Source organism: Mirounga angustirostris, unplaced genomic scaffold, assembly GCF_029215605.1.
Source record: "Mirounga angustirostris isolate CCGP_5_RB_7025 unplaced genomic scaffold, mMirAng1.0.hap1 SCAF_9, whole genome shotgun sequence".
Taxonomy (NCBI): Eukaryota; Metazoa; Chordata; class Mammalia; order Carnivora; family Phocidae; genus Mirounga; species Mirounga angustirostris.
In genome coordinates this window covers 29,571,992-29,590,026 of record NW_026991717.1, presented here as the reverse complement: position 1 = coordinate 29,590,026, position 18,035 = coordinate 29,571,992, and the positions used below count along the sequence as shown (strand labels likewise).

General features: G+C 40.8%; 1 protein-coding gene across 6 annotated transcripts in view; it reads right to left on the bottom strand.

The window, feature by feature from the left end:
* The window catches only part of UBE2Q2 (ubiquitin conjugating enzyme E2 Q2), a 65,405-nt gene extending 47,917 nt beyond the window's left edge, over positions 1 to 17,488 (bottom strand). For 3 of the 6 annotated variants that reach the window (XR_010404928.1, XR_010404927.1, XR_010404929.1), the window contains exons 1-3: positions 17,018 to 17,487; positions 5,971 to 6,072; positions 1,393 to 1,497 (exon numbers count right to left, since the gene is read on the bottom strand). Coding sequence is in view for 2 of the 6 variants with exons in the window: in XM_045899600.3 (XP_045755556.1) it covers positions 1,393 to 1,497; positions 5,971 to 6,072; positions 17,018 to 17,203 (393 nt within the window). In the remaining 4 variants the exon portion in view is untranslated. Of the gene's footprint in view, positions 1 to 1,392; positions 1,498 to 5,970; positions 6,073 to 17,017 lie in introns of all 6 variants that reach the window. The other 3 variants (XR_010404926.1, XM_045899600.3, XM_045899601.3) reach the window with 3 other exon arrangements.
* Between the last annotated feature and the right edge of the window lie 547 nt (positions 17,489 to 18,035).

The following is an 18,035-nucleotide window of genomic DNA, read 5'->3' as shown; positions in this document are numbered from 1 at the left end:
CAGAACCAAGATTCAACCCTATGGTGGTCTGGTCATATACTTTTTGATGTCAGAACTCAAAAAATGTACTACTCCTTCATGCTAGAATTTTACTTGAAGATGTACTCAGGCAAAATGAGAAAGGGTAAGCAAGAAAGATGACATGAGACCAGGTAACAATAGATCCACACTAGCAGAGGAGACAAAAATTTCAAGATGACAGCTGCACAGCCAGCCCAGAGAACAACCTGCCAAGACTGGTGCAAAAGAACCAAAGCCTCTAGAAGAGCCAAGAGCTCGAAGAAAAGAGCCAGAGTATCACTTTTTTTTTTTTAAAGATTTTATTTATTTATTTGACAGTGAGAGTGAGAGTGAGAGAGCACAAGCAGGAAGAGCGGCGGGGGGGGGGGGGGGGGGGGGGAGAAGCAGGCTCCCCGCTGAGCAGGGTGCCTGATACTGGGCTAGAACCCAGGACCCTGGGACTGTGACCTGAGCCGAAGGCAGACGCTTAACTGACTGAGCCACCCAGGCGCCCCAGAACATGACTTTTTAAACTAAGAATTATTAGGGCGCCTGGGTGGCTCAGTTGGTTAAGCGACTGCCTTCGGCTCAGGTCATGATCCTGGAGTCCTGGGATCGAGTCCCGCATCGGGCTCCCTGCTCAGCGGGGAGTCTGCTTCTCCCTCTCCTGCTCTCTGTATCTCATTCTCTCTCTCTCAAATAAATAAATAAAATCTTTAAAAAAAAATAAAATAAAATAAAAAAATAAAAATAAACTAAGAATTATTATTATGAGGAGGACACTGCAAAACAAAGAGCTCTACAAGAAATGTCACAATAGAAAACTCTACACTACAAAGTCCTAATGATAAACAGTGATTATTCATATGACTAAATATAATGGTGTTTTAGGAAGGGAGATGGGTGGGAAGGTAGGTGGTATAAGAGCTAAATCCTTATTTATAGTACAAAGTCAGTAAATTATGCCCTAAAATAGGTAAATCTGGAAATCTAGAAAAGTTACAGGTGGTGGTGAACTAGTGGGCACTTCTGGGCACTAGAGGAAGTAACATTTGGGTTAAGCCTTAAGAAGCAGAGATAGGCTTAAAAGGAGATGGCATTCCAGGTGAAGGCAAATGAATAAGCAAAGGCAAACAACTGAAGGAACAGTTATGGAAATCAGGAATGTTAACAACAAAAAGGTGGTAGTGGGGAGGGAGGCAGTTGCTTCCCTGTCATAGTAAATACCAGCAGCTCCAAAGAGTAAACAGGTTATTTTTAGTATCTAAAATAAAACAAACAATCCAACACCTTCTAAATAAGTTGCATAATAAGAAGAAAAATCATCCTAGTTTTACTTCTGCTTGAGACAATTTATTTTAGCTCTTGAACACTAGAGAATTTTTACTTTACCTGACCCGTGGGTATTGGTTGATCTAGCATCTCAACATCCAGGTGCTTAGGAAGGTTATATAATCTGCAGAGTTCACATATCAACCACTTCAACTGCTGACGAAGCTACAAAACACATTTCAGTAAATAAGCATTATGTTAAAGAGCCCTTAGAAGACATGAATAATGCTATGACTACTGTAACCAATCCAGTAGGAAAGGAAAAAAGTTTGTTTCTGCTCAATTACAGCCTACAGATAAAATAACAGTCTTTACGAAATAGTTTTAGGGGCTGCTAGTATAAGAAAGTTACTATGGCTTGAGTACAATCCCTATAACTAATACCTAGCAGAATGACAACAACAAAAAGGCTGAGGAAGGAGAGCTCCAGATATTGTCGAATTTTCAACTGCTAACTCCTTTTCTTAGAAACTTACGACTTCAGACAAGAATACACTTACATTAATGAGGCAACAAGACAAAAAAAAAAAAAAAAAGCAAACAAACAAACCCAGAGGCAGTGTTGTTACACACGGGTTATAAAATTATACATTCCAGTCATATTCATTTAAAAGTAGAGGCAAATGTGGTCTAGTAGACAGACTCTTGGAATCTAAAGGATCTTGGATATAGCACCTAATTCCCTGAGTTTGAGGTCCCCATCTGTAAAACAAGGAAATTAAAAACTTCTTATAATGGTAAAGATTAAATGAAACCTTCTGTGAAAACACTTGGCACTTACTAGGTTCTTAAGCATCTGTCAAAAAAAAAAAAGAAAGGGAAAAAAATGCACTAGGAAAACTTTGCAAGGAGTATCTCATTAAATTCCCATTTTTACATCCAGATTGTTTTGTAAGCATATTTACTTCAAGCAAAGAAGCAAGGTAAGTTATGTTTATGAACATGTTTTTCATTGTTGAAATAAAGAAAACTTTTCAATGTATACATTTAGGAATTATGGTTTAAGAACAATGTTCAATACTTAGTAGACCTTACCCGGAGCTAATCAAGTAATTTACTTCACCTGGTCAGGAACAGTTTCCTGGATGTCTCTGACCAGGAAAAGAGATGAAAAAGCAGGTTTATGAAGGACTAGAAAACAGAAACAGGATTAGAATGGGTCAACAAAGGAAGAATAGGACTTTCCAAAGTTGCCAAAGGAACAAGCAGAAATTAGGAAAGCTGAGCAGTAGATTAGGATAAAAACAAACAAACAAAAACTGTCAAGCTTAAAAGGCACTGTGGATTTACCCCTCCAATAAGCTCTGTTTTGTTTCAAAAACATAATGAAGATGAGAAAGGTTGACCTGGACACAGACCCAGACACTCCAACCCTTGGCAAAGGAAGAGCTAAGGGAGTGCTGTGGGAGTGGCAGCAATGTGGTAGTAATACCAAGCAACAAGAAAAATAGGGTTGTACATCTTTCAGGAATTTCAACTCCCCCAAAAAAGCATTTGAAGGATGGAAGAAACTAAGATGGTGGGAAAAGATTTAAGAAATATTTAGAAGGTAGATGGACAAGTATTAAAACCTTACTAGGTAGTTTGGAGAAGGGAGGTATGAGGAAATACAGGCATAAAAAAGAACTTTTAGTTTCCTGGTTCAGCCATGGGTGGGACAAGCTTCATTATTTCATCTTGTCCCACTCACAATCACAAAGAGAATTACTAAGGGGAACTCAATGGGGGTGCTGGGTGTCACAAGGTAGGGAAGTTTAAATTTAGATATAATCATTTTGAACAGCCATGGCACATCCAAGTGAGATTCCCTGGATCTACAGGATATATAGATAGATATATGGGTTTGAAACTCAGGAGATAAATTTTAGCTAAAGATAAAGATTTAGAAATCCCTGGAATACAGACCATGATTTAAGCAATAGTAGTAAAAGAGATTTCTCGGAGAAAGCATGGAATGAGAAGAGGCAGACCAAGGAACAAGAGCTCAGGGAAGACCAAGGCAGGGTATTAAGAGATAAAAATAGGAGACAGTAATCTGATGGAAGTTCTCCTAAGATTATCAGGTCCCAGAGGACAGGGATAGGACTTGACTTTTGTACCCACCACTTATCACAGAGCCTGGCATAGAAGCCAGCCAATTAAAAAAAGATACTTCTCTCTGTTCTACTATTAACAGTTTCCTGTACACACCCAGGAAGAGAAAAGTATGTATAAACCCACACAGATAGATTTTTTTATTTTTTACAACACTGTTTGCAAAAGGGGCCAGATTATAAACAATATTTTTTTTTAAAGATTTTATTTATTTATTTGAGACAGAGAGAATGAGAGACAGAGAGCATGAGAGGGAGGAGGGTCAGAGGGAGAAGCAGACTCCCCGCCGAGCAGGGAGCCCGATGCGGGACTCGATCCCGGGATTCCAGGATCACGACCTGAGCTGAAGGCAGTCGCTTAACCAACTGAGCCACCCAGGCGCCCTATAAACAATATTCTATGCCTTGCCTTTTCACTTGCATAACTTCGAAAGTTGTATGCATTCCTATGGAAAGACTGGCTGCATTATTTTTAACTACAATATAATACTCTATCATAAAACTATACACAGCAGCTTTTATTTAACCAGCTTTTGATTGGTAGACTTTAATAAATGTTTGTTAAATGGAGGAATGTTTCAACAAAGGAACAATCACCACTAACAAAGTGCTGCAGAGAGGTCAATTTTAGGGTTAAAAAAGGATTCCCTGGATTTGGCACCTAGACATAAAAAGTTTTAGTGCAACAATGAAGGCAGAATCCAGATTAAAATGAATTAAGTAAAGCAAAGGTGAGGAAATACAACTTATTCTGTCAAGAAATTAGGTTATGAAATAACTGGCAGAGACTATAAGAGTAGAAGGTAATCTGGTTTTCTTCTTTTATGTAAATACATTAATCTTTAAAAAATAAAATGAGACCCAATTTTATGTCCTATGTCATTTCATTTTGTGAGCATTTTTTGAGGAAAAATTTTAGACACTGAAAAATAACCCAATCATTTCTACTATTACAAAACTTATATCTGTAGATCTTTTTAGAGTTAACCTCCTAAAAGGAGTAAGAGGGCTATCTTTCCCTGTCTTGTCACTCCCCTACTGGAAATATGAACTTGTATCTGTCTAGCTTTTTATTTTTACCTCTAACCTTCATGGCTCTCCAGACCAGCCTCTACTCTTAAAATACTCCTCAAACTGATTTCTTCTGTTGTTAATTTTAAGAATAGATGTGTTTAAACCACCTGTAACTTATTTTAACAAAAATCTGAGATAAGAGCTCAGGAAAGACCAAGGCAGGTGGTCTTCCCTAAATGGTCAGTTCTCCCAATGATATTTATAGAATAATCCACCTTTTCCTTATTGAGTATTTTAACTTATTCTGAATTCTCAATTGCATGAATGTTTTTAAACTTCTATTGTCTTTATATGTCCAGTCCATTGCCAGTACATAATATTTTTATTTTTTAAAATTTTTTTTTTTTTAAGATTTTTTATTTATTTGCGAGAGAGAGAATGAGAGACAGAGAGCATGAGAGGGAGAAGCAGACTCCCTGTTGAGCAGGGAGCCTGATGTGGGACTCAATCCTGGGACTCCAGGATCATGACCTGAGCCGAAGGCAGTCGCTTAACCAACTGAGCCACCCAGGCGCCCCATAATATTTTTATTTAACATCTAATTGGACAAGTCTCTCCTCATTACTTTTTTCAACTATTTTTTTTATTTACTCTTTAAAACCAACTTTAGAGTCCCAAAATAAGACTGTTCGGATTAATTGCATTCAATTTATAAATTAACATGAAACTATGGAGGTAACAGACATATTTATAATATGCAGTCTGCCCATCTAGGAAGATAGCAGTCAAATCTTTCATTCCATGTTAATTTTAAAAAAGGATATAAAACTATATAGAATATGACCTCAACTATTTAAACATATTTATTAGAGTCCATGTATTTTACTAGCAAGGGAAAAATATGGATAGAAAATAGCTAACATGTCAACAGTGGTTATATCAGGCAGAAATCTTATTTCCCTTTATTTTAGTAAGTGCTCTCACAATAGTCGCTTAGTTTTATAATCAAAGAAAACTGATTTTTAAATTTTTTGTAAAATGGAAAGTTACATTTCTTCATATATTAAAAAAAAAGCAAAAAACAAAAAATGCATTTTCTTTTTATACCTATGACTATTACTGCAGTTACAGACTTCTGAGAGAGAAAGCAATTCCCTAACACTAGCACTGATGTCATTCTAGCATTATTTCCCCTCACATCCACCTCAGTCTTTTTTTCTTTTTCTATCTTCCACCTTGGCTAGTGTTCCCTACCAAAAATGTCTGGTTGGTTTAAAATCAGAATTCACTGAAAAGAGACCACCTAACTCATCTAAATTAAGTTTAACCTATGGGGAATAAAAAAGATATCAGGTAGTACAGAATTTGAAGGCCAAAAAATAGACAAACAAAACTGGTCTTTAGCTCCTTTAAGATTATCAAATAATCATTAATCAGGCTTTTCTATATCATATTACCTCTTAACACTTAAGTTCTACATATAATGTTCTTTAGGGGGGAAAAAAAATAGTAGGTTGGCTTATTTTCTCACCGAATTGTTGCTCTTAGTATCTTCTAGACGTTCCAGCACTGATGTCAGATTTGGGTCATCAGAGTCCACAAACCATATTGGTGAAGAAGATGGGTAAGATTCCTGTTACAGAGACACCCATGTTAAACACATTTACATATGGACTAATCTGGAAATGCAAGTTAACTATACCACCACATGGCAAGATGACAAGTAAAATATATCAAGGAGAAGAAAAACAACACATTAAAATCTATTCATGGAGAAAAATTTCTTTTGTGGATTTTTTTTTTTTTAAGATTTTATTTATTTATTTGACAGAGAGATAGAGAGAGAGAACAAGTAGGCAGAGAGGCAGGCAGAGGGAGAGGGAGAAACAGGCTCCCCGCTGAGCAGGGAGCCCGATGCAGGGCTCGATCCCAGGACCCTGGGATCATGACCTGAGCCGAAGGAGCCGCTTAACCGACTGAGCCACCCAGGCGCCCCCTCTTTTTGTGGATTTTTTAAAAACAGTTTTATGGTGTAATTTTGCCTGCTCCATGTTACATAATTTAAACATTTAAAAATCAAGCAAAAAAAGTAGTTTACCCAGTAGGTAGTAGCATTTAAAATAGAAAAGAAATACTGCAAAAGTTAGGTTTTATCACAAGCTGAAAAAAAATTGGTACTCAGGACCAGGAAAGATGGGCTTCCTTCCTTTACAAAGAAAGGTCAATCATGGCCTGGATTCTCCAGCTTTAACATTTTTTAAAGGCTTTAAAATCTGGAATCAAATAAATCCCTCAAAAAGAAAAAAACAAAAAACAAAAAAAAGCAGCCACCTCCCAACCTTGAAGTATAATTTATAAATTCAAACCATACTACTTTTGCTTTTTAATATAATAAAGCTGCATTTCTAAACTTTATCTACATGAGATCTAACTCAATTTTTAAAGGTAAAGCAAAGGAGTATAATCTAGGCACATATTTTTAAATCCTTATAAATGCTAAAATGATTTTTAAAAATCTTCTTACTCCCTATATTCCCTGTTCTCTAAATAATTACAGAAGTTACTTTGAGATTTTTCTCCATTAGAAAATTGGCCCTAAAAAGAGGGGGGGGGGGGAATCAATCCCATTTAATTTTGCCTTTTTTTTTTTTTTTAAAGATTTTATTTATTTATTTGACAGAGAGAGACAGCGAGAGAGGGAACACAAGCAGGGGGAGTGGGAGAGGGAGAAGCAGGCTTCTCGCCGAGCTGGGAGCCCGATGCAGGGCTCAATCCCAGGACCCTGGGATCATGACCTGAGCCGAAGGCAGTCGCTTAACCAACTGAGCCACCCAGGCGCCCTAATTTTGCCTTTTTCCTAATAATTTCCAACCCTTCTCAGATTGTAGGGAGGGATGTAGTTTCTAAAGGAACAGATTCCTTAAATGAGGTTAAGATTATTCCTTAAATATCTCTGGTGTTAGAAGTCAGAACAAACAGCGATACAGTGACCATATGGTACATACAGCTTTCACTTGCCACAGAAGCTGGGCTTTTGAGACAGGCAGCCTCCTTGTACAGCCACTGTCTGTGTGCTACAGCTCTGAGGTCAATGATGTTCTTGAACACTGTAGTGGGCAACCTCTAAAATGGTCCCAATAATCCTAACCTGGTATTCATACCCTTAATTCCCTTCCCTAGACTCACTTCTAGCAAACAATACAGTAAATAATGTGATATCACCTCTAGGATTAGGTTACACAAAGATGAGAATTTCTGTGTTGCTCACCCTCTCCTGCTCTTTCATTTACCCCCCTTCCCCCTGCAATGAAGCCATCTCCCTATGGAGAAGCCCACAGCCACATGGGAAGAGATTGAGCAAGGCCTCTGACCAACTGCTGCCCTCAGACCTGAGGCCTGTAAGGAGATTAATCCTACCAAAACTACATGAATGAGTTTGGAGGAGAGTCTCTCCCAGTCTCACGCTGAGATGACTTCAGCACTAGCCAACACCTTTACTGCCTTGAGAGAGACTGGAAGCCAGGGAACCCTGATAAGCCATGCACAGATCCCTGACCCACAGAGACTGTGAGATAATGTTGCTGTTTTAGGGTGCTACATTTGTTACAGAGCAATATATAACTAATTCAAACCCCATAAAATTCTAATATTTTATTCCATCGCAAACTGAGTACTTACAAGAAATGCTATAGTTACATATTTTTTAAAGTACCATTACATGTGTTGATTTTTAAAGGTTAACGGAAAAAAGCATTACATGCTTTCACCTACTAATAGACATTTACTCTGTACTGTTTTCTATTATAAATTAGGAAAAAGTCACTATTATTAGATACTAGCTGCCAAACAATTAGGTTCTAGTTATGGAAAAACAATTTTTCAGAAACACAGTATTAAAGAAGCATTGCTCTGAGAACTATAATCTCAATTACAATATAGTTGAAGCCGAAGAAACTATTTTTGAAGCGCTTCACCAAATGTTCTTTATAGAACAAAAAACTGTACTGAAGAAAGACATCATTAGATCTATTCAATAATGGTTTATTTTGTATTCTCATTTCTCTAATTTTCAGTGTGTCCCAAAGCTATTCACAGACTAAAAGAAAAACTACCTTCAAAATTAATCCTGGGTTCTTAAAGAAAACTACTTATTGAGTATTGCATTTTCTTCTTCAAATTCTTCAGCCTAGTTTGGAATATACCATCTAGACCTTAGTTCCAAAAAACAAAACAGGACAGAACAAAAACAAAAAAACCACCCAACTAAATTTTAGAATTTCACTGTGTAGATTAGTGTTTGTCTAATTCTACATAAGCAAAATAAAATATATGAATTGTTGCTCTGGACTAAAACCCCTTAAAACCATATTATGAGCACTGTAACAACAACAAAAATTACTGAGATCAGTTCCTGCTTATGACATGCTCTTCTAATCCTGTACGTGAGAAGATAGGATTTATAGGTCTAAGCAACTACGTCAATAATTTTCAAAGTGGGGCCCTCAAGCCCCTAGGTAAAACTGCTGGATGGAACCTTAGCACAAATAAAGGCAGTGACACCAAACTACACTTGGAGTCATGGTATTCTTCACCACTATGCATTTAAGATGTTTAAAAGACAAAGAAAAAAAGAGGTTTTACTTAAGAATATCTGTGATTAAGTAGTAAAAGTTTTTTTACAAAATCTCAATCCTTATATAGGTCTTTTTAATATTGCAACTGATGAAATGGAATGCACACATGAGAACTCTTACAGAATACAGTGTGACTGAGTTGTGAAGTGAACTAACCACTTTAAAGGAACACCAATTTTACCCGAAAGGATGACTGACAGACAATGGTTATTTCAACTCAGGTTTCTGACATTTTCTCAAAAATGAATAGAGTATGTCATTTCAAGGAAAACAAAGGACAGTATTTATTGCCAATGATAAAATTCAAGCTTTCAAGCAAAAATTAGAATTTTGGAAAATCTGTATCCACTATGAGCTTGAGAGCTGTCTAAGAATATTCTGATGAGGTTGCTGGTGATCTTAATATAATGTCTTCATACTATATAATGAAACATTTCAACATTTAGATTTCAGTGAACCATATTTTCCAAGTGATGAATACATGATGTTATAAATCACGCAAGGACAGAAGATTCATTGACAGTTCAAGAAAGATCAAGTTTGGGGTGCCTGGGTGGCTCAGTCATTAAGGTCTGCCTTCAGCTCAGGTCATGATCCCAGGGTCCTGGGCTGAGCCCCGCATCGGGCTCTCTGTTCAGCAAGAAACCTGATTCTCCCTCTCCACTACCCCTGCTTGTGTTCCCTCTCTCACTGTGTCTCTCTCTGTCAAATAAAATCTTTATAAGAAAGACCACGTTTTGGTGAAATATCCAAAAAGAATATCTACAATTATCTAAATGGCTATTAAAATATTCCTACTTTTCCCAGCCAAATATTTGTGAGGCTGAATTTTCTTCATATTATTTCAACCAAAACAAATACCCTTACAGACTGAATGCAGAAACAAATGACAGACCAGATATCAAAGAGATTTAAAGAAATGTAAAATTATGCCACTATTCTCACTAAAATGTTTTAGTTTACAAAATATGGCCATTTCACATAATATTTTATTAAAATGTTTACTTCAATGAATATTTTAAATATTTGCTTTAATTTCTAATGATAAATATTGATAGGTAACCTACATAAAAGCTCCTTGGGCCCTCAGTACACTTTTTTTGTTTTTTTAAATTTATTTTATTTTAGAGGGCGTAAGGGGCAGGGGGGAAAGAGTCAGTTTTAAGCATGTGGGCCCCATGTGGGACTCAATCTCACCACACTGAGATCAGGGCCTGAGCCGAAACCAAGAATCAGATGCTTAACTGTCACCCAGACACCCCTCACTTTTAAACAGTATAAAAGTTTTGACTCCAAAAAGTTTTAGAACAGCGGCCTTCTCCACACCTCCTGCAGCCCAGCCCAGAATGTTTTCCTTGGAAGAAACATTCCTTCACCATTCTATATTAATCTACGTGGTTCCACTGGAGCTAGTTTCCCTAATTCCTTCCCATCTTTCCATCTCTCTCCCTTGACCCAAAACTTGGTCACAGTTCTCTATGAGCCCATTCCACTCCCAGTAGTTAGCTGTAAGATGGGCTAAGCCAGACAAATCTAGGTCTTCTCCAGGACTAAAATTCTTCTGGGAGCTCTGGAGTCATAAGGACCAGTCAGCCTGGGATAGTCAATATTTATATCTTGCTAAAACAGAGAGGGTTTATGTAAACCAATTTCTCAAGGGTCGTAGATATTTGTATTTTCTGCCATGACTGTGAGAACACCCATTTCACTGCACACTTGCTAACATTTTTACCAATCTGTTAAATAAAAGCTTCTACCTGGAAGAAAAAAAAAGTTCCTATCCAATATAATTTGTTAAAGCTCCAGAAACCAATTCATCAATAAGAATGGGAAGCCATCACTTCTAGGAAAGTTTCAAAGGACATTACCTATATGCATAACGATTTAGCTCTAGCTCTTAATGTCCAACGCATTATTTAAAATAGAAAAAAAACAAAACAAAACACAACACAGAAACCAGCAGTCTTATTCAGAAATAACTTTCTGGGGGCGCCTGGGTGGCTCAGGTGGTTAAGCGACTGCCTTCGGCTCAGGTCATGATCCTGGAGTCCCGGGATCGAGTCCCGCATCGGGCTCCCTGCTCGGCAGGGAGTCTGCTTCTCCCTCTGACCTTCCCCCCTCTCATGTGCTCTCTCTCTCTCTCACTCTCTCAAATAAATGAATAAATAAAATCTTTAAAAAAAAAAAGAAAGAACTTTCTGCATCTATTTTCTACACAAATCCAGTAAGACACCAATGTGTGGCTCTGTATCAAGCACCAGCCAGCAAAACTGCCTGCCAGGATGCTCAGTCTCTACTATCTTTCCAAATAATAGAACATGACCATCTCCAAGGACTTCATCACTTTTTGAACACGGATGCATATAACTTTCTGTTGAAGGTTCAGAAGTCTAATAGTTGTAATTCTTCCAGAGGCCAGTTATGGGACACATTACTTTCACACTTTGTTGTTCAGTAAATGTGGGGTGGAGAATGAAACCAACAGAATCACCATACAGTACTCTAAGAAAAGTCTAAATGCTCTGACATTTATTTTTTTTAAAGACTTATTTGTTTTTAGAGAGCGGGCGCACACCCAGGCGTGAGATGGGGGAGGAGTGAGGGAGAGAATCTTCAAGCAGACTCCCCGCTGAGTGCAGAGGCTTAACTAGCTGAGCCACCCAGGCACCCCTGAATGCTCGGACATTGGGAGGAAAAAAAGCTACCAAAAGAGAGTGCTCCCTGCTAATCATTTTGCAATGAAACAACTAAGTAATATTATCAGAGCCCACAAAGGCAGAATGAAAAATCAAAACATTATTCTAATTAAACTGAGGCAGAGAAAATAAAGGTGCTGAAGATTCAAACCACCTGATCTGCAGAAACAGACAGTTTCCTTGATTCTGAGTCTACTGCGTCTTTCAGAATAATCTTTTAGAAGAGAACACAGAACACTGTTACAATGGCCTTGGCAAAGGGGACTCTGCTTCATTACTCTGGCTCTCCAGTAATGCTTTACATTTGGCAGTGACTGTTTCAATTCAATTCCCCACCCCTCAACTAGCTGACATTTATCTAATCTTTTCCAGGTCTAAAGAAGTTTAACAACAACAAAAAAAATCGGGTTACTAAGGCATACACCATTCATAAAATGGAAACCTAAGTTTCTTCTTCATGTACCTGTTCTTTCAAGGACGGGCATAAAAATGGGGTAGAGAAGGATAGATAGATAATGACTAGGAAGTTGACTCTGTATTATAAATTGGTCAGATGAATGAAAACAATGATTCCTCCAGGCTTAAAGTACCGCTTAGGTGCTTAACATGACAATTCTGCTATTTCCAAATGATTCTCCAGGTGTTCAATTTGGAAAGGTAATCCGTCCCAGGAAGGCAGACCAAAGAAAAGGTCTCGGGGTCTTTTTTTTTTTTTTTTTTAAGATTTTGTTTATTTATTTGACAGAGAGAGAGAGCGGCAGGCAGAGGGAGAGCGAGAAGCAGACTCTCCACTGAGTAGGGAGCCCGATGCAGGACTCAATCCCAGGACCCTGGGATCATGACCTGAGCCGAAGGCAGATGCTTAACTGACTGAGCCACCCAGGCGCCCCAAGGTCTTGGGCTCTTTAACCAAGTTGGTTCATGATTTTCTCTGTATAACCTTGGTGGGGCTACTTTTTAATCAGTGTAAAGACTAGAAACATGAAAAATTAAGAAATTAACAGCATTGATTTATTTCCCATGAAAAGCTGTTAGAAACCATTTTCAAAATAAAATGTTATTCAGCCACAAATGACCCCATCAATTTCCTATTTGTAGAGAACATTGTTATTGTTAAAGAGCTTTTCTTTATAATCTTTCATGCAGGACAAAAAGTATTGTCTACTTTACAGAAAAACAGTAGAAAAAGTGATTTGCTTAAAGTCCCAACTACTAAGTATAGACTAAACCTTTTTCTCTCAGAGCTCTAACATTTGTTATTTTAGTGCCTTGCTGTTGGTGGTGAGGTGGGGAGGGGAAAGGGGACTGTGGATATGACCAAGAGAAATTTAATTAGCAAAATTAAAAATGTGCTACCACAAGTAGCCTAGTAAATAGCCACTCACGCAAGAAGAGTAATGGTTTATGCCACACAAACAATAAAATCAGCATAAAGTTTTATTTGTTTACCAGCTAATTTACATGGGGGGGGAATTTTTCACTCTGAAATACTGATTGCCTACCAAGAGTTACCAGATGTCAAGAAGTCCATATAAGGAGAAATGAAGTTGCCAAGTTATGTTAAATATTGCAAAAGGACTAAAAGAATGCCATATACTAGCTCCCAATAAGGCCACACAGGTTACTAAAACAAGCTGCTTTGCTTTTAGGTGTGAGTGTTAACAACTGAATGTTAGCACTAACTGGCAATCAGATCTGTTTGCATGACACTCCTTCATATCATGAGTTCACACAAAACAAGTAATAAAAAAGACTCCCTGAGGTTGAAAATAGCATTCTTTCCCTTCATATTTAAGATTAGGACAAATTTATATAACCAAAAAAGATTTAGCTCAATTCCCTTGGCCTAAAAAGTAAAACATCTATGTAAGTTCTGTTTTCTCCTTCTTAAGATAATCTTTCATATGAAATCAAATTACAGATTTCCCATCCAGTGACCTGTTAAGTATTTAAATATTTAAAATATATATTGATGTTATCTCTGCACTTTTGACAAACTCTTGGCAGTTAACTTACACAACAGTTAAGATTTTTGTTCATACAGAATATAACTAAAATAGAACTAAAATAGAACAAGTATTTACTAAGCATTTACTGAATGGAAGATGAAAAGCATGATTAGAGACTATTCTCCCCTGCCATCATAAAAAAAGACAAAAAAAAATCTGAAACTATTGTAATAGGACATAAGGACACATAACCAAAGCAGTAAATAGTAAAGATTACAGAAGGGAGGAAGGGGAAATAAATACCAGCAGGAACTGAATACGACTTCCTAGAAGAGCCTTGAGGGATGGTCAAATGTGGAAGGACAGACGGGGGTGGGGTAAGGGGCACATTCCACATGGGAAAAACAGATTCAGAAGCCTGAAAGAAAAAGGGGCAGAGTATCTTTAGAAGATTATTCAGAAACTGGCACGCATGAGTGTAAGGAAACAATTTGTGAGGTGCCGTTTACTCAAAACTTAAAACTGTGTAAGTATGCTTCTTGGTGAGCAATGGAAAAGACAGGGCCTGGCATGTAGAAGAGCTCAACAAATATTTGGGAATAAGGAAGTAAGAGGAAAAATTAAAGAACAGATCAAACTCATTTTTTTTTAAGAGCTATAACCTTTTAGAGACTAGCAATTCACAAACACAATAGACAGGAAATCCAACACAGTTTTTTCTTTGCTCTTTCCCTTCTAAGAAAATGGTACCAGCACAAGCAAGCCATGTAGATTTTATCAAAACACCTATCGGGCGCCTGGGTGGCTCAGCTGGTTAAGCGACTGCCTTCGGCTCGGGTCATGATCCTGGAGTCCCAGGATCAAGTCCTGCATCTGGCTCCCTGCTCAGCAGGGAGTCTGCTTCTCCCTCTGACCCTCCTCCCTCTCATGCTGTCTCTCATTCTCTCTCTCTCAAATAAATAAATAGAATCTTAAAAAAAAAAAAACACACCTACCTAGGCTTAAAGAGTCTTACCTTTTAGAGATACTCACTGAAATATTTACAGATGAAGTGACAGGTCAGGAACCTGCTTCAGAATAATCTGAGGTGGGGTACAGATGAAGTAAGATTGGCCAAAAATTTATCACTGTTGAGGCTGAATACACGGAAGTTCTCCACACTACTCACCTTTTGTATATGTTTGATATTTTCCCATAAAAAATTAATACACACTCATATACACTGAGTATCCACCATGATAATTATCTTCTGATAATACCTGTCATAATTTTGAGTAGTTTCTACTATTATACCATTATACAAGTCTCTACCAAATCCTCCTTTCACTGGGTGTCTCTAATTCACTCCTTGCTCCATTTCCTAATCCAGGTCTTCACGCAGTATTCTGTGTGCAGCTGACTCCTATCAGCCTCCTCTATGGTTCTCGGTGGGGACTGTGCTGGCATTTGAAGTGGGATAATTCTCTGTTGTGGCAGACTGCCAGCACAGCAGCAACACTACCCTACAGCACCTGAGATAACCAAAACCATACACACACGTTTCCTAATACCACACACTGTAGAGAACTACCCCTAGTGCTAGATAGCAAACACATTTTTCCAACTTACCTCAGTAATTTAGTAGCTCCCCACAGCCTACAAGTTCAGTATTCTATCATGCAAACTACCCCTACCTTTTCCTGGCCATACCCCAATTTCTACCAGAACAATCACCATACAGGCCAGTCTCCTTCATGCTCACTACCACTTCCTGTTTCCCATTCTTGGAATATCTTCTCCTTTACCAGCCTATATCCTCATAATTTGTCTACTCCTAAGCAAAGCATTTTCTCAAGCACTGGTGTCTTTTCTGGATAGTTTCCTCTGCCTGAAATGTGCTTCCACTCCCAAGATTCTACTTACCTGTGAAAGCCCAACTCCAACGTCAGCCTCTCACCAAAGCCTTCTCTGAAGCACCACCCAACCACCAAACTCAAAATTAATTGCTCTCTTTGGCTTTCATAATGACACCATAGAACTTAGTAACACTTGGTTATATAAAACTCTTCCTCCAAGAAGATTTAGTTCTGAAAGCAGGGACTGCTCTGCCCAGTTTTGCAAAACCAGTGCCTAGAACAGAACACTTAGATGCTCAATAAATGACTTCTCTCCTCAGTACAGCACTTGTATTTCCCCAATACACACCTGCTCCCCCAGATTTTCTGGAAATTATTTTAATGTCAATTATCGTAACTCCAAGCCCTTTCCAAACTCTCGAGTACCAGACCAGAACACTTTAGGCACCTGAGTAGCCCACTGACTTAACCAAAAGGATTCAAAGACACCAGACATGGTTCGAATGAACATAAAACTACCACCTTGACTCCGGCTACAAGAAGTTCATTCTGCAGTTTGGAACAATACCCTAAATCACTTTCACCATGAACGGTTTCATCATACACATTCACGAAAAAACTTATTAAACACTTAGATCACCTTACCAAGCCCCGGATTTCTAACGAGCTTCCAATTGAAACCAAAGAGTGAGCTTTAAACTGCCTTTTTGGCTTTGTGACATAAAATAATCTTTCTGGGAAGAAGACCTGGGCAAATATCTCCTTTGGGCTGCAGATAATTTTAAAGGCTTACACACAGAAAGGGCTACGTAAGCAAACACCGATACCACCACCTGCCGAATCCAGGTACAAAGCGCCTTTCGGAAACACGTACGCGCGGAGCAACGCCAGCAGGGAGGGGATAATTCAAACAGTACCAGAGGCTGCATTCTGAACTTTTCCCCCATCAAATGCATCAGTTTTCAGTATCAGTTTTTCCTTTAACAAAAACTTAAAAATAACCGGCTGAATAAGCAAGACGAGGGAAACCTGACTGAAGAGTAAGGCGTTAAAACTTGAGGGCCTTCCCCCTTCCCTGCCGGGGCTCCAACAGCCAAAGTCGATTTGCGTCGCCGCGGCCCCGGGGGCAGGCCGGCTGTGAACAGCCATGGCGACCCGGCGAGGGCAAGGGCCGCCGCGGTCTCCCAACCCGAGGCGCGGAGAAGGCGGCTGAGAGGGGCCAGCCCCAAACCCAGCCCCGCGGGAAAAGCGGAGAAATGCGCCGCCTGCCCCCTCCCACCCAAGCCTCGCTCTTGCCAGGCTGGGCCTGGGCTGGGCCCCTTGCCGGGGAAAGGGGCGGATCCGCCCCGCCCGGGGCCCCGGGAACCAAGGGGCCTCTACCAGACCGATTCCCTTTTGTCCGGGGACTCGGAGCGCCCCTTTCGCCCTCGCCGGGCTCCGAGGGGCTGAGGCCAGGCGCCTCACCGTGATGTTGCAGTGGAGTGTGAGCGGCGGCGGCGAGTGCGGGCTGCCCGGCGGTGCCGGAGGCGGCAGAAGGAACTGGCAATGCAGCTCGTCCAGCTTCCAGCTGACGATGCGGAATCGCTCGTGGTTCTTGTCGAAGATGGACGCCAGGAACTTCAACTCGGCCTTGAGCCCTGACACGGACATCTTCCCCTCATCTCCGGCAGGAGGGGTGCGAAAGGGGAGCCGGGCCCAGAGCCGCCGTCACGGCCGCTACCGCCCCACAGGGCCGGCCTGGGGCCGCACTCTCGCGGCTCCGCCTCTCCCCGCCGCCGAGGCCCACGTCGGATCGCGGCTGAAAAATGGCTAGGGGCACCGAGGCCTCGGCGGGCGGCTGCTCTCTTTGTAACTGACTCCGCCGGCAGGAGACCGCGGCCCCGCGGCTTAAAAGGGCAACAGCGACACCGCCCCCGCTACCGCCTGGGAAAGAGCTGCCCCCACCCCGCCCCCACCCCCTCCCCGCCCCGGCGCGCGCGCCCCGGTTCCGGCGCGTGCACGCGGCCTGCGCGCGGGCTCGCCTGGCCGCCCCCTCCTCGCCTTGACCCAGCCCTCTACTGCCGGGTCCATCTCCTTCGCTCCTCTTGCCCTCGGACGCGAGGCTCGGGGCCGGGTGGCTCCTCGGGGCCGGCTGGCTCCTCGGGGCCTGATCACCTGGAGGATTAGGAAACCCCCTGCGCGCCTCCGCCTCCAAGCCGAGGGGCCGGCCACGTGCGCGGCCTATAGCGCCGGCCACGTCGGCGCGGCTGCGGACGCGCGCCGGCCCCTGGGGGCGGCTCCTCCGCTAGGCTCTGCCGGAGCCACCCCCTCACCTGACCCAGGCGGAGCCCTAGTGGGAGGTGGGCGGCGGGCTGCGGGCTGCGCTTTGGACGCAATGGCACACCTACTTTCATCCTCGCTACTCTAACCCCATAGCCACCACTTAACTAGCCTGGGTTCCTGCCAGCCCCCTTTCCCTCTCTTCCTTTCCTGCCTTGAGATT